General features: G+C 34.9%; 1 protein-coding gene and 1 pseudogene across 2 annotated transcripts in view; both read left to right on the top strand.

Annotated features, from left to right (window-relative positions):
- Nucleotides 1-16,718, top strand: part of FCHSD2 (FCH and double SH3 domains 2) — a 245,161-nt gene that overhangs the window by 121,172 nt on the left and 107,271 nt on the right. The window contains 3 exon segments of the mRNA XM_079103793.1: nucleotides 393-526; nucleotides 4,248-4,302; nucleotides 5,103-5,231. Of these exon segments, the coding sequence (XP_078959919.1) occupies nucleotides 393-526; nucleotides 4,248-4,302; nucleotides 5,103-5,231 (318 nt within the window).
- Nucleotides 7,750-16,479, top strand: LOC306640002 (S-formylglutathione hydrolase-like; annotated as a pseudogene). The gene has a single exon. The product of its transcript is annotated as an S-formylglutathione hydrolase-like (transcript).

The following is a 16,718-nucleotide window of genomic DNA, read 5'->3' as shown; positions in this document are numbered from 1 at the left end:
CTTTACCTTAGTAGCCTACTTAAATCTCTTATTTTATCTTCTTAATACTTAGAATAGGGAGACTCTATTGATTATGAAGAATTGCTTTATTCTTTTGCTTTTATTGCCATGGTATCTGCAACAGCAAGCTCTTTCATAGTTGCTCTTCTTATGCCTTACCTTAATGTCAATCATGATTGTTAGACAAACTGCCACACTATTTGATACACTACTTGAGATGGAAGTACCAGCTGTGCATGGAATTTTAAATTGCAATTTGAAAGACATTAAAAGTGCTGATTTTTCTCTTGGGTTTCCATCCTGAAGGCATAATGCATGGTCCTTAGGACAAACTCATTTTCTGTAAGCCTGAAAATTAAAAATTGTAATAATTGTACTTTTGTATTTTACAGTGTGTGGACCAGTTGACAAAGATCCAAACTGAATTACAAGAGACAGTGAAAGATTTAGCTAAAGGCAAAAAGAAGTACTTTGAGACTGAACAGATGGCTCATGCAGTGCGAGAGAAAGCTGACATTGAGGCAAAGTATGTGTTTTAGTATTTCTGAGAAAATTGTTATGCAGTTAAATGTTATCTCTGCTGATTAATACTTTGTTCTCTCTTTATATAGGATACAGCTTTGTTCTTTGGTTGTGTTTGTTTCATTTGATACACGTTATTTACTTAGGCCATATTTTTACTTTATATTGACTGGTTTTTATCTATTAAAACAACAAAATAGGAATGTTTTGACTTTTAAATTGAATTTTTAGACGAGGTAAATGAACATTGTACTTACAGACTTTAAAGCTTATGGAAAGTCTAGTAAAGGTTGTGATGACATCTGAAAATTAAGTTTAAAAGCCTCAATTTATTGTACTAGACTCTAAAAATCAGTTTTAGTTGGAAATCCCTATGATCCTCAAGATGCATTGAAGAACAAATGGCACATCAAGTGAACAAGAGAACTGACCTCCTTTTAAAACCCTGCCCCAAGCAGTTTTTTGTTTTACATGTAATTCTACTTTTTAATGCACGCTCTAGCAATTTTGTCAATATCACTTTCAGTATATGTAAAAGAAGGAACTGGCAATCGGTACTAGGCGATACCAGTCAAGCAATAGAGCAGAGATTTTTGCAATGACACCCTTGAGAGAATCTAAATATTGTGAGGAAAAAAAATAAACCTGTGTTATAGAACTGAACTAAAAAGGCCTATGAGCAGGAGAGCTGAGACTTCACAGTGCTGACTGTTGCAAAATCTAGGAGTCCAAACTCCTAGACGTGAAATCAGAAAGTTTTGGACACTTGTACAAATAGTCCAGCAAGGAGGGGGTTACCTCTAACATGTTGTTTTTTGTCATTGTTGAGACGGGGTCTCTCTGTGTTGCCCAGGCTGGGATCAAACTCTTGATCCACCCCCCTCAGCTTCCTGAGTAGCTAGGATTTACAGGTACAAGGCACCATACCTGGCTTCCTAACATGCTTTTTATCTGCAAGAAATTTAAGCAACTTCATCAGCATCTTGAGAAAATTCAGGGACTCCTAGGAAGTGTATTCAGTATGAAGTGTTGGTGAATGAGTACTCATCGTATACTTGGTATTATAAGAAAACATTTATTATTTTTCTAATTTAAGTTTATTGCTTTTATTTTATTTTTTAGCATTCAAATATTTCCCATGCCTTCATGGAGTCACCAAACCCATCTTTCCAATAAGTCGTGAAGGTTAGCAGATATCCCCTGGATTACTCTGCCATTCTGGCTTTTAGGAACTTGTCTTTTAAACTCTCAGGGATTCTAGAACAGAGAATTGACAGATTTGTAGAGCATGTACATAAATGCCTAATTTAGCCAAGGCCCAGAGAGTAGAAAGAAATACAGAGGTGGACTCTTTCTGAGAAATATGGATTTGACTAGGTATAGTTCGCAGAACCGATCACAAGGAACGTCTTTCATGTGGCCAAATTCAAAGTGAGATATTTTACTTCAATATGTAACTTCTCTGGAAAATTAATTCAACTACAGAGTAAAAAATGACTCTAAATCTTAATTCAGTAAACATTTATTTGGTAATTATATTGGGAACTATGGGTCACAGATGAGGTAGGCAGGCTTTTGTGCCTTCAAGGAGTTTAGAGCCTATAATTAGAAAAAGTAACTTTATCATTTGTTTATTCATAGTAACTCAAAGAAATATGTACCTAAAGACAATCACCTAGTCATTAATTACTTATAGTAATAATATGAAAACACTGTTATAAAGCATAGAAAATGGAGAGATTAATATTGCTGTTTGTAAAGGGGGAACCTTTAGAGAAGTGAAGCTTGGGCAAAGTCTTGATGAAGAATGAGTATTTTTTTACAGGTTGAAATAGGAATATCAGGAAGGGGACTAAGTACTGAAGTACATATAGTTTTGATGGATGGTGAGATAGGCACATTAGGAGAGACTATAGAAGGAAGAGGGTTAGTCTGAAGGAGATGATGAGTTCCATTTTGGATGTGTAAATTCTGAAGAACCTGGGAGACACTGGCATGGATATGTTTGGCAGGTGATCATATATCTGCTCTTACATGAGAATTTGGCCCTGAGAATTGTACTTTGGAGGTTAGTTGCCCATCAGATGAGTTATAGGGATGCAGTCATATATACAATGAGGTATGAAGTTGAGTTTGGAGACTTAAGGAACATTAACATTTGAAGGATAGATGGTAAAGACTAGTACACAGTATAGTTCATTATTTATATAGTGTGTGATTTATAAAAATCCTTAGTTTTTTAGATTGTAGTCTTCAAGGACAGGTGCCATTTTATTCTGTTGTTAATACCTACCTAAATACCATGCAAGAAGTGTATACAGATTAGCAAATGAAGCAGAAGCCATAAATTTAAAACTATATTTACATTGGATGATCCAGGTGCAAGTCAGTCTAGTTGGATAATGACTATCAAAAAAGAAGAAATGAGAATGCTTCAAACACAGTCTTTCTTACCCTTAACAGGAGTGCCTTTGCTTTCCTACATCAAAATGAATAGAAATCTGACGAATAAAAACAAAAAATTCCTATAAAATAGGAATAAGGGGCTGGGGAGATAGCTCAGTCAGTAGAGTGCTTGCCTTGCAAGCACAAGGCCCTGGGTTGGATCCCCAGCACCCCAAAAAATAAATAAATGAATAAAATTAGGCAAGAAATAACAGAAATATTTTAGACCCATTTTTTTTTTTTTTCTTTTTAAGCAGTGGGGTGGAATTAGGATGCACGTGTGTTCATACCTGAATGTTTTCTCGTTAGAAAGCTAAGAGGTGACTTTGCTGTCCTTTTCACGGGTGTCTCTGCAGACTAGCTGTTCCACCTTCCAGTCCCAAGTGGTCTGCAACTGTACTTCATAATAAGAGGCATAGCTGTCAGTGCATGCATTGAACTCTCCCATGGCAATCACCATGACACTGCAGTTAAGACAAACATTTCAGCTTCAGAAAAATCATGGCTGTGGGAGTGTTGCTTGTTCCTTAGGATTTGTCTGTATAGTTATGTTTAGCCTTTTAGGTAAAAGCAACATACTGCTACTGACTGACAGGTTATAGTTCCCCTCCCAAACTTAGGCCTTCAGGGAGATAGGGAGGTAAGAATACTAGAGTAGAAGAAGATTAAATAGAAGAAAATCATTCAGGGCAGAGAGTCTAAGGATCTTCTTAGTAAGTTCAGATTACCTTTAGGAGGGGAGGGGCACACAGGCAGGTACCCAAACACAAATCATTTTTAATGAGGGGAATAACAAAAGTAAGGACTTTCTAGAGCCTGTAGATTGTATTCTGGTGTTGTATCACCTGTCACATATAGCCCTGAAAACTTGCTCACCTTGGTCTCCCCAGGTTGGTTGCCCTGGGGTTTCTCTGACCTTTTGTATAAGAACTGAACTGTGTGGAATTATATGATACTAGGAATAATTATAGTTTGATGACTTGTTTATTAGAAAATATCAATATATTTTGATTTTTTTTTGGTCATATTGTATTTTTTTCACTGAGGATAATTTTTATTATGTTAATCCTAGTAGTCCTATTTTACTGTAATATTAAATTTTTTCATAAATATATATATATTGTAAAATAAAGGCAAATAAGCTTCACTCTTGGCTTTCCATTTATAAATTCACTTTAGAACAGTGTCTTGGAAAGGGGTCATTAATTTTTTTAGTAATTATAACAATTAGTAATCTTATGACAAAATTTTATTAAACATTCTTTTATATTTTTATATAGGTCTAAACTTAGTCTTTTTCAATCAAGAATCAGTTTACAGAAAGCAAGTGTGAAGGTGAGTTTTTAAAGATGTATTTTACAATTGAGAAACCTTGCATATATTAAAAAGTTTGGGTCTTTTGAAGGTAGAAGTGTAGTTATTCTACCTTAGAGAAGCATTTTAAAGTCATTAACTCAGTAAGGATAGGTTTTTTTTTTACCCAGGCATGGACACTATGAACATAACTTGCTTCTTAAGATTGCTTGAGGAGTAAATTTGGATTCTGTACAACTCACATAGTCTGTATCTTTAACTCAGTCTAAGAGACAAAGTGCAGGGGCTTTCAGAAGCTCTGCAGAATCATTTCATTCAGATTTAGACCTCTGAGCAGGCCTTCTGGGCTGGTGCAGTTTTTCTGATGGGCCCCCAAGCTGTGGAATACCAATCAATTAAGCTTACTTTGCTGCCAGGCTCCCCACCAGCAGGAGGTTCTTCTGGTACATTTGGAATGTTGATTTTTAAAATACTATTATCTGATGCCTGCAAATTTACCCATGTCTTAAAAAAATAAGGTACCTTTATTTTGAACCTTTATTTTCCCATCTGAATAAGCAAAATATTTTTCAGTTCTCTAGAAAACTTTGGAAGTATAGTAAATATAAATAATAAATATTTTAAAATGTTCTTCTCGTGTATCCAGTCACTATTTCATTTCTCAATACTGAAGTATAATTTTTATATACATGTAAATGTTTTCTCCACATTATTATCTTTACTCTTGGTGAGGAGCCATTAACTGCCCACTAAGAGAAGTAGTAGTATGTGTTTTTCCATGCAGTATCAGTTTGCACTGATTTTTTCCTTTTATGTTTTAGTTGAAAGCCCGGCGATCTGAGTGTAATTCCAAAGCTACCCACGCAAGGAATGATTATCTTCTTACACTAGCAGCAGCAAATGCACATCAGGATCGCTACTATCAAACAGATTTAGTTAACATTATGAAGGTAATACCGTTCTAATGTCTGTGATAATTTTACTTCATTAAAAACGAAAACAATCTATGAGCTGGGTGTTGTGTATATAGGATTGAGTCTTTAGAATACTAATGAGGCTACTGTGTATTTCATTGAAAAGTACTCAATATAGGTGGCTAACCTCTGTTTTCAGGTAATTTGGAATTAATTTTTAATGTGAGAAAAAGTTTAAGGCCAAAGCACAGTGAAGGATTGCATTATTCCTTAGTCACAGCAGATAGTTGCTGAATAGTGATTATTAATATATAAAAGACAAGATTGATATATAAGGTGTGAGATAATTCTTAAGCTGGGAAACTGCTTTTTAGCTATTTCCTGAGATTCAGGTCATTAGAATCAGTAAAATATTGATGCTATACAGAATCTTCAAGTACCTTCTGAATTATCATAGAAAGGCTGAAATTTCAGCATAGTTTCATTTTTTGTTAGGTTGTATCCTTATTTTCTGCAAAATATTTTTATAAAAATAGGTTTTACCAAAAGGCATATAATGAAAAAGTATACTTTTATATTTTTATAGTGTATCTCTTAAAAAAATCTGAATTACAGTAATTACTAACCAGAATTTTGGCTATTTTTTATTTTTGAAAAAACTTGGATTTTTTTAAGTGTCATAATTTTATCCTTAGTAGATTAAATTATGCATTAATATTTGATGATTTTGAGTTGCCTGTGGAACAAACAAAAAATGCTGGTGGTTATAAGAAGATGTCTCAACTCTGGGTTTTACTCTGAAATACAGATAGATTGGATTATAGTTTGTATACCCAAACTCCATTCTGGTCTTCCCTCCTATACTACCTGTATTTGTTTTAACTTTCACTGAAGTAAAGGAAAGGGGGAAGGGGAGGAAAAGAAATCCATTTTAACCTACTGCCATGCTGCCTCTTCTTGCTGGCAGGCAACTCCACTTTGAATTGCATCTCATTTTCTTCTGTTTTCTCAAAAACCCCAAAATTGGATTATTTGTTTTCCTCTTGTATTTTCAGTGCACCCCTCCCAAACATATAGTTCTTAATGACTCCAATACATGTATTGCTATAGTTAAATTGCTTATTTTACGAAACAGCAGTTGAGAATGGGGATAAGACTGGCACAGGCACTTTTTTTTTTTTTTTTTTTTTAAACTACTGAAGCTCTGGGAAAGAGATCAGCTCCATCCAGAAACTACAAGTTCTTTATTTGAAAGTAAAGATGGAACATTTCCTGGGACCTTCAGCAAAAGGCAGGACTGTTGGAGGAAGTCAAACTGGACTAAGAAGTAACTTCTTCCTTTTTGTTTATTGCCTGAAATCCCCTTTTCCTACCATTTGACCTGTTGTGACTTCTGTTGGTTAGAATATAGGTTAGAATAGTGAGATGGGAAATTATTTTGATATCCAAATGAGAGCTCTCTGCCTTTCCCCATAGAGTACTGGACATAGGGGTTAGATATTTTAGCATCTTTTTAGGTGTTTCATAGTGCTTCATGCCTGGGAATTGGCCTCCCTTCATTTTAGTGTGGTTTCTTTAGGGAAATATGTATACTCACTTTCAAACAGTGCAAATACTGAAGATGATTTTTAGCACAGCTTTTTAAAATTTTTTTAAAATTTTATTTGTTCTAATTAGTTATACATGACAGTAAAAAGCATTTATACATTTTGATAGCTCATAGAGTATAATCTCTCATTTTTATGATTATGCATATTGAAGGATCACATCAGTCATGTAGTCATACTTGTCCATGAGGTAATAATGCCTGTTTTACTCTACTATCATTTCTTCCCCCATTCCCCTTCTTAGCACAGCTTTTGATACCCTGTATCCTGTACATGTCTATCATTAGATCAAAGCTGATAATCTACAAGTTAAGTATCCCTTATCTGAAATGCTTGGGACCAAAAGTGTTTCAGATTTTGAATTTTTTGCTTAATCTGTATATAGATTTTTTCCCTATGAACATATATTTTTAGAGCAGCAGGGCTATTATTCAGGGCATGAAGTGGGCCCCTTGTTATATTTCAAATTCTACTTTTCATTTTATGAAAAAAATGAGCAATGATATCTCCAAGCTGCTTCCTCCTGAGAGAGGAAGATGTTGGTGGGGAGTGACCTGAAGTTATCAGGTGGGGCATGAACAGTTTAGGGTATTCAGCATCAGGGCAGTCAGGAGGTCCATGGTTGCCATTGGTGGGTAACTGGACAAGGCATACATAGGGCAGGGATCATGCTAGATCAACAGTAAACAAGAGAGCAAAGCATTAATTTTTTGTAAACAATTAATACAAAAGCAATTAGTATTTCAGCCAGTCTCTGAAAACCATGAAGACAGTAACTCATTAAACCTTAAGGTGGGATCCAATATTCCATTGATTTCTAAGTGGAGACCAATTAAGGCTTTAGAAACATTAGCAGAATTGTTAGAAACATACATAGCATTTAGTTTTTATAATGGCACAGGTGTCCCCTTCCTATGAATATTTTTAAATGAGCTAATGTTAGCTTAAACAGCAGCAAAAATCTTATATAGGCTGAGAGTAACTTCAGTGATAGAGTGCATGCCTAGAATGTGGAAAGCCCTGGGCCCATCCTAGTACCCCATAAGCAAACAAACGATTTCGTTTTGTGGTACTGGGAATCAAACCCATGGTCCCATGTATGCTAGGCAAGTTTTTATTATCGAGCTACATCCCTAATCCAAATCCTATGTTTTCAGAATTGAATCTACTCCAAAAGAAGATGTCCTTCAATAAACCAGGAGAAATTATCAAGGGGATCTGTGCTCTGCCAAAAACAAAGAGGAAGTTAATGAACCTGGCCAACTGTCAGATTATTATGTGTTCTTGAACTTCCTTTGATGTCCCCATGCTTGTTTTTAATCAGCATTAGGTAGATTATGCTTCCAGTTTTTCATTTCATGAAACATTATTGTTAAATCAACTAGGTACCCTATAATGGTACTTTAAGGCAGAAATTCCTTAAATATGTAGCATGTATGAACTTATTTTCTTCTGCAAGCTAATTCTGTGGGCCTACAGTATTGGAAAACTTCAATCTGTAACTCTGTTGGCTTCCATCACTGAAAGGTGATGCCTTATTTAGAAATGTCTGTTTTTCTGAGTAGATGTTAAGGTGATAATGTCCTAGTTAGAATCTTTTTAAAAATTATATGGACATTTTAGAAGCAAGGGAGTTGATTAATTTACTTAATCTCACAAAGTTAACAGTCACAGTGTGGCACTGGGCTGGTCTTTGGAAGATGCAAAGACAAGTAAGATACACTACACATCCTCAAAAAACTCAATCTGAGCTCATATTTATATATTTATAGATTAGAAAAAATATATAAAGTATGATAAATTAGAAAAATAAAGTCACTCCTAGAAGACTGTGGTTAATAATAATATTAGTTATCCTTGTTATTGTTTAATATTGCCCTGGTATTATCTTAACCACATCAGACATTATCTTTTTTCATTATCTTTATCCTGGTTAGAGTTCCTAGTTCATTATTTAAATAATACCCTAACCTGTACTGTAGTCTTTGACCTTCTGCAAATGAAATGAAATCTCAATTCTGGATAAATCCAGATAACCTCTTTATCTGTATCTGCATCTAAATAGTAAATAATGCTAAAGGAAACATTTCAGTAGAGCAAATTCATGATCATTAACTTAATAGTGGAACCAGTCCTAAATGGGCCCTCAACACTGCTCAGATATCTGACTGTATCTCCTTGGTTAATGTTTCCTACAGTTTTTAACAATTATTTTAACTTTTTCCCTACTTTTCAAACTTACTGTTTCTCTTTCATACTCAACAAGTGAGTTGTTTTGTTTTTGTTTGGCAGTGCTGGGGATTGAACCCAGGGCATGATGCATGCTAGGCAAGTGTTCTACCATTGAGCTGCACCTCCAAGCTAACAAATGAGTTTTCCTTCTAAGTTACAGGGAAAATAGAAACCATTGAAAGGGAGCTCCAGTATTGTCCCACTGCCTGCTTTCATCTGTGTTGAAGGCTTAAAAGAGTCTAAGTACCAGAGTGTTTCCTATCGTGCAAAGCTGATCTTTCTGTCTGACTTTGGATCATATCTCGTCCCCTTCTGCCATCTTAGGCGCCAAAACAATTGATTATTCTGTTTTCTCCTTGTAGTTCTTGGACTCTGTTGCTATGTTGGCAGGTGTTGGGATCTTGGTGATGACACCTTCATCATGTCTGTCTTTGAGTTACACACCTCTAGTCTGGATTAGTTGCCCTCTGTCTGATGTTAGCAAGTTGTCCTGAGCTCTCCCTTTGCTGTCTCCTCTCTGGATCTCCAGTTTCTTGTATTATATGTCTTCTTTTTTCTTAGTACCTTCTTGAGAAAGGTATGGAAAGTAAGCTTTTTTGAGGTGCTTGTTTATGAGATGTCATTATTCTGTGCTTATACTTGGGTATACAATTAAAGGTTGAACAATTTTTGGAAATGTTGGAATCCATAATCCATTGTTTTCCTGTTTCCTATACAGCTTTTGAGAACTCAGAGCCATCCTGATTCTTGGATTCTTTTTATCTGATTTGTTTGTTTTTCCTTTTTATAAGTTATGGAATATTCTTAGTATTCTTGGATTTCTTGGATTAATTCTTCTCTGTGTTTTTCTCTTTCTGGAACTCTTATTATCAACATGTTGAGTCTCCTGGTCTGGTTCTTTAAATTTCGTTTTCCTCTTATTCATTCTTTGTAATTATGCTCTATTTTCTGGGAGACTCCTTTAACTATTTTATTGAATGCTTAACTTTTTCAAAATGGTTTTATTGTCTAATTATTCCCTTTTGTTCCCTAAATCTTCCTTTTTTTATACAAAGTTTCTATGGTATATGACTATATTATATATTACTTTTTTGACTCCTATGCTATCAGTAATAGAATTAACTTTAAAGTTACTTCTGTTTATATATGCTTGTATGGTGTCTTAGTTTGTGGTAGAATTGGTCAATTTGGAGTTTCAGTGTAGATAATTTGGTAGTTCATTTGTGGGGGAAGTCCCAATATTGATATTCTTAGCTTGTTCCTTTTGAGCTTGTCAGCCCCACCCCACCCCCTCCCCCCACATGCTCCCTGTGCTCCCTCTAAAGTTGCTTCTTCAGATCTCTTTCCTTAGGGGGTTTTCTGAAGAACACTTCACTGACCTCCTTAATCTGGTTACTCCTCCCACCCAGGAAAATGGTTTATCTCATCTCTGTAGCACTTAGTATAGTTGCAGTTTACTTAGACCTGTGACTATATGATAGGTGCCTTGTCTCCCACTCACCTATACTTTCCATAAGGACAGTGGTTGTTTGTTTCACTGGTGATTTTATGCTTACTACCTAGTTTAGTATATTTTTAATGCATGATAAATGTTTGTGAATGAATACTTAATGAACAAATGAATGAATAATCAATCTTGTTTTAATCCTCACATGATAAATAGTTTCCACTTTGTAAATGAGGAAATTAGATAAAGCTTGACTTCAGCTCTGGCCGGTCTAATAGAAGGGTTGGTGTCATTAATTCTTTACATGATGCTGGTTCTCTGGACTTATTTCTTCTTCCTTTGTTAAGTGGAACATAGTTGTGCATTATCTTTCTCTTTTGGCTTCCATTAGGAGCCACAAGATGATGAAAGTGTTTTTGTTCATTTTGAAGCTTTGTATACATGTTACATGTTGTCTTTTTAAATAAAAGAAGTTCTAGCTGGGCCTGGTGGCACATGCCTGAAATCTCAGTGACTTAGGAGTTGAGGCAGGAGGATTGCAAATTTGAAGCCAGCCTTGGCAACTTAGACCCTGTCTCAAAATAAAAAGGACTAAGGATATGGTTTTAGTGATAGAGTGCCCCTGGGTTCAAGCCCCAGTATGCAAAGTAAATAAAAGAAATTCTAGTATATTTTAGATAAGTCTTGGTTTTTTTTGGTTGTGTTTATTTTCTTCTGTCTGTTTTGTTGTTGAGAAGGAGAGTGTAGAAGAGACTTCAGTGCTTGGGAGTGAGAATGGAGCAACTATTTAAGGTGCCTAGCATTATTAGATGCTACAGGTACTTTTAAAACCATTATTTATTTAGTTTTATAGTATCTTTCCTAATAAGTATCATTATGCATATTTAATAGATCAATTATCAGAGACTCAGTAAAGTCCAGTTAAGGTATATTATAGCTAGGACTTGAAGTCTCTGTGACTTTAGAGCCTGTGTTCTCTCCTAAACACCCTGGTGTTTTCTTATTCCTATACCATTCCAGTCTCCTTGGTAGTAAAAATTAATATAACAAGAAGTAGCATACAGTGATTGTCATAATTTCTGAGAACTGTAGAATAAAATTATTAGTTGAACACTGCACATTCTCTCCTATTCTAATTATTCTGAAAATGATGATCATTTTCTGCCTAAATATAAATATTTGGACAGCTTCCCCAAGGAATTTCTTTTTATTCCTTAAGCCACCAGTATTGATTAGAACAGATACTAAGTATATATTGCTTTGTGTCTGTATATTGTAAGGCAAGTTGGTTTTTTTTTTTGTTTTTTTTTTTTTTAACTTAAACAAAAAAAAAAAAAAACTATTGCTAAACCCTGGAAATGAGATAACCAGTTTAATCAGACCTATAGAGAGCAACTTAACTGGCTGCTAGAAAGTGAGATAGTTAACTAGTCTTTTGAATATTTTTCTTTTTAAGAGTTCATACAATATCTTCTTTGTGATTTGGATGAAGAAAAATAAGGTATAGTACATCAGAGTAGAAAAATATAACAAATGCCAATCTAATGAAAGACTTTAAAAGCTTAATAATATTGGGAGCTTATTTCTAGACAAATGTTTATTGTCCTCAATGAAAGTTAAATGTGTCTGGACTAGTTAATATTTGGACAAAGTAATTTTAAAAACTTTATATGGCAGTATCTAAAAAATATGATAATTTGGCATATCTTTTGCAGACTCTTTTTGGGGAGAGGTGGTCAATGAAGAGAAAAACATTATTGGTGTTCAAGTCCTTTTTCTGGCTTTTTTGGCTAAGCATTAATTATTCCAAAAGTCATCCTCATTTGAGTTGTACAGCTTTCATTTTTATTTTGAGTTGTGGCTTTTCTAGTCTCTCTGCCATCTCTAGTTGGTGTACTTCTGATTCATCTGGTAACACTTTTTCATTTAATGAATTAGCATTAAAATCCCCAGATTTCAAGCTTGGCTCTCTGCTTCTCTTGTTTTACATCCTTTTTTCTTTACATTTATCTTGGGGAAAGTAATCATTTGGCCCAGTTTCTCCTAATACTGTACAATTCTCAAATTTGTCTGCAGTCTTATCCTTAACATTTTCAATATCCATTATGCTTTATCTATCTGTGGCAGAAACTTTTCTAAATTAGAAGCAGCTCGTTCCCTTCCCCCCATGGTTTCCACCAGTAATCACCCCATCCTAGGGTTTAGGTGATAAGTACTGTCAACCTAGCTTCCAAGGCTTAGAAACCATAATGTCTAGTATGGTGTCCTTAGGTACATGTGACTATGTAAGTTAGTTAAAAATGAATAAATTTTGGGCCCAAGGAGGGCAGAGCCATGGGGTTAGGTGTACGGGTTGGGCCCAAGTGTGGGCAGGGCCAGGTGGCCAATATTGAGGCCCTGCCATCTCCTTGCAATTACTTCTTGAGCTACCACTACCATAGGCTTATCTGTCTTGTGATAGTTGTTGGATAGGAGAAGAATGGCATTGAAACAGATTTCCAACAACAGGTGCTTTGGGGGACTTCAGAAAGTTTTTGAACATGACACTGCAAAATGAAATTTGCTGTCTACTTACCATCAAAGGCAAAAAGTGGAAAGTGCCCTACACTACATTGATAGCCTGGTTTAATTTGCACAGAACAATTTTATGTCAAAATCTGGTTATTTTCAAGCATCCTTAGAACACGGCCTTGTCATTTGCTCCAGATACCAGCCCTCATGGCTGCAATATTAAAGGAGAAGATGGAGAGCTGGGATGTCTGCACTGGTGCTGGATTTTATGTGAACATCACTGAAGATTCTTGGGAAACTAACTACAGAATTTGCTCTTGGGTAACAAAGAAGCTTCCCAACTCATAAATACCAGTTTTCCACTGGACCCCCCAGTGGATGTCTATTTTTGGCCACTTCATGGGAGGTCATGGAGCTCTAATTTGTGCTAAAAAATCCTGGAAAATACAAATCTGTGTCAGCATTTGCTCCAGTTTGCAACCCAGTGCTCTGTTCTTGGGACACATGAACAAACCTTTAGCAGATATTTGGGAACAGATCAAAATAAATGGGAGGAATATGATGCAACCCATCTTGTGAAGTCCTATCCAGGTTCTCCATTGGACAAGGGAAAGAGTATCTGTTTCTCCTAGATGAACATTTACTCACTGATAATTTCATAGCTGCCTATACAGAAAAGAAAATTTCTCTTGGTTTTCAATTATAGGAAGGTTATGATCATAGCCACTACTTTATTGCAACCTTTATTACTGATCACATCAAACATTTGCAAAATATCTGAATGCATGAAAAACTTCTGATAAGAGAATCTGTTCAGGATTATAAAAGTTATAATAAACAGAATTGCTGAGGAAAAACATTTCAAAACTTCGGATTTCATGTGCTAAAAGAACTTAATTCTACAGTTGAATCTCCTGAATAAATATATAAAATTTGAAAAAAATAATAAATTTTTAAAAATTCTTATTGATCACAGTAGCCACAGTTTGTGTGTTCAGAAGCCACATGTGACTAGTGACCACTATAATGGACCATGCAGATATAAAGTACTTTCATCATCTCAGAGTTCTATTAGACAGTAGTACGCTAGAGCTTAGTTCTTACTTGTTTTCCTTCCATTTCCACTTCATCTGTCCATCATCAACACTACTGACTGTTTTTCTTGATAACCACAGCCATGATTACATTCTGTTATTTCTGTATTAATTCCATCTTCACTTGCACACTTACTTTTATTTGTACCTTATAATATAACAGAAGTTGGAAAACATTTTCTATAAAGAGCCAGATAGTAAATATTTTAGGTTTCTGTGTTGTAGCCATTCAACTATGCTGTTGTTGTATAGTCATTGACAGCCCACAGACAGTGAATATTGATTTGGTCCAGTAAACTTTTGTATTTGCATTTCCAAAAATAGGTTGGGCTGGATTGGCCTACAGGCCTTGGTTTTCTGACTTTGATGTAGATCTTTAAAAAAAATGTATTATGGAATTTTTTTAGCTACATAAATATTCTCACAAGATAATAAAATAACTACCAATTTACTCAACACTGAACTTCAAAAGTGGAACATTACAAGTACAACTAAAGCTTCCTTTATGACTCCTTCCAAAACACATCCCTTTCATCCACTGAATGGTAACCACTACTCTGACAACAGAGAATATTATCTTAGATGGCATCATACCTTATGATATTCCACAACTTGCTTTTTTTCCCCCTCTCAACATTTTGTTAAGATTTATGCATATGGTATTTTAATTTTGGCTTTGCTATTTAGTATTCATCATGTATATGTTGTAAATAACCCTTTTTCTTAATGGAAATTTTAGTTGTTTATTGTTCATTATTTTTATAAACAATGCTGCTATCATTGATTGTGTACATACCTGCAGGTTCTCTTGTGCAGGAGATTCTTGAGGGAATTTACCTAGAAATGGCAGGAGCTTTACCAGAGGGCCAGTTTCTGTTACAGTGCTATTTACCTTACCTTTTAACATTATTTGCATATCATTTTCAACTCCGCAAGCATTTGAGTTTGTACTCAGTAATAGGCACTTGATGATACAAAAATGAATTAGGTAGAATCCATGCCATCAGTGAACCACAAACAAGAAGGTTATGATTCTCTGGAACAGCTCCCCAGGGGCTTATGGAATGTGAGATAGTTGATCCTTTTTCTGCTATATTGGTTATATTATGATTGGCTTCCTATGACACACACAAAAAAATTAGATTTTTTTTCTTCTTGACAGTCTTTATCAAACTTCTAAAACAGTTGTCTTAAAATATTTTTAGGAGTCAAATATTTTCAGACCCCTCTATGGACCAAGGGGAAGTTATTTGGTTATAAAACTTGAGAGCCTGTTTCCTCTCTGTGTTCCCCACTCCTCTCACCTGCCTGTGCCACCCTCTTACTTATTTCTGTGGTTCCTGAGGCATTATGCTGAGTACTATGGTTCCTTGAAATATAGTTTGGAAACAGGTTCTGAAAAAAGGATATTCCAACTAATTACTTGTATATTTTAAAGTTTTATCTGGATGATCTTCATTCTAAATTTTCTCAACTAATCTTTTAAAAATGTAAATCAGATCCTGGTAATCTGTTTACACTCTGCAGTGACCAGTTCTGATGAGTTGAGTGTCTTTGTTGGAGAATCAACAGGGATACTGAAGCAGAGCATATATAAAACTATTTATGAAATAGTAGTATATAGGGCTGGAGTTGTAGTTCAGTGGTAGAGCACTTGCCTAGCACATGTGAGGTACTAGGTTCAATCCTCAGCACCACATAAAAATAAATAAATAAAATAAAGGTATTTGTCCATAAAAAAAAAGTAGTATATAGGGTGACAAAAGTAAGAATTTTAAAGAAACCAGCTTTTCTTTTTAAATCAGTTTTAGTGAAGTATAGTTAACATACAATGAAATGCAATGTCTGTCAAATCCACTTCCTGAATTTTAAATCTCTTATTTCCTGTGTTACTGTCAGCTAGAGAAAACTTTCTGCTCTTAAAGGGCTAGTGTGATTATGTTAAACCCACCCAGATAATCTTTCTTATGCCATTTATCTTAATCACAAGAATGATATCTCATAATATTCATCCTGGTTTTAGTGTGTATCTCATAAAAGTAGAATTATGATTTGTTCTTTTGTGTCTGGCTTATTTAACTTAGCATAACATCTTCAAGGTTCATCCATGTTGTAGTATGTGTCAGAATTTCATTCTTTTATAAGGCTGAATAGTATTCCATTGTATTTATACACCATTTTTTTTCGTTTATCCATTGATGGACATAAGTTCCTTCTGCCTTTTGGCTGTTGTGAAAAATGCTGTGTGAACATGGAACACATATTTTGAGTTACAATTTTCGATTCTTCTTGATATATACCCAGAAGTGGAATTCCTCAAATTTTATATATATATATATATATATATGTGTGTGTGTGTATACAAATTTTTTTGGTACTGGGAGTTGAACCCAAGGGTTCATGTTTATTCCTTTTTATGACTGAATGATGATATACCACATTTTATTTATCCATTCATTAGTTGAGTAACATTTGAATTATTTTCGCTTATTAACTATTACCTACCTGTCTCTTTATTCTCATCTCAGATCTCTCCCTTAAGTGAATTCCTTCTTTTAGTTTCTCAACCATACCAAAGTCCTTGCTAAACCAGTGGCCTCTTCACTATCCACATTCACTTTCCTTTTCCTTT

Source organism: Sciurus vulgaris (assembly GCF_902686455.1).
Source record: "Sciurus vulgaris genome assembly, chromosome: 11".
NCBI lineage: Eukaryota > Metazoa > Chordata > Mammalia > Rodentia > Sciuridae > Sciurus > Sciurus vulgaris.
The sequence above is the reverse complement of the archived record's forward strand: the minus strand, read 5'-3'. Positions and strand labels throughout refer to the sequence as shown.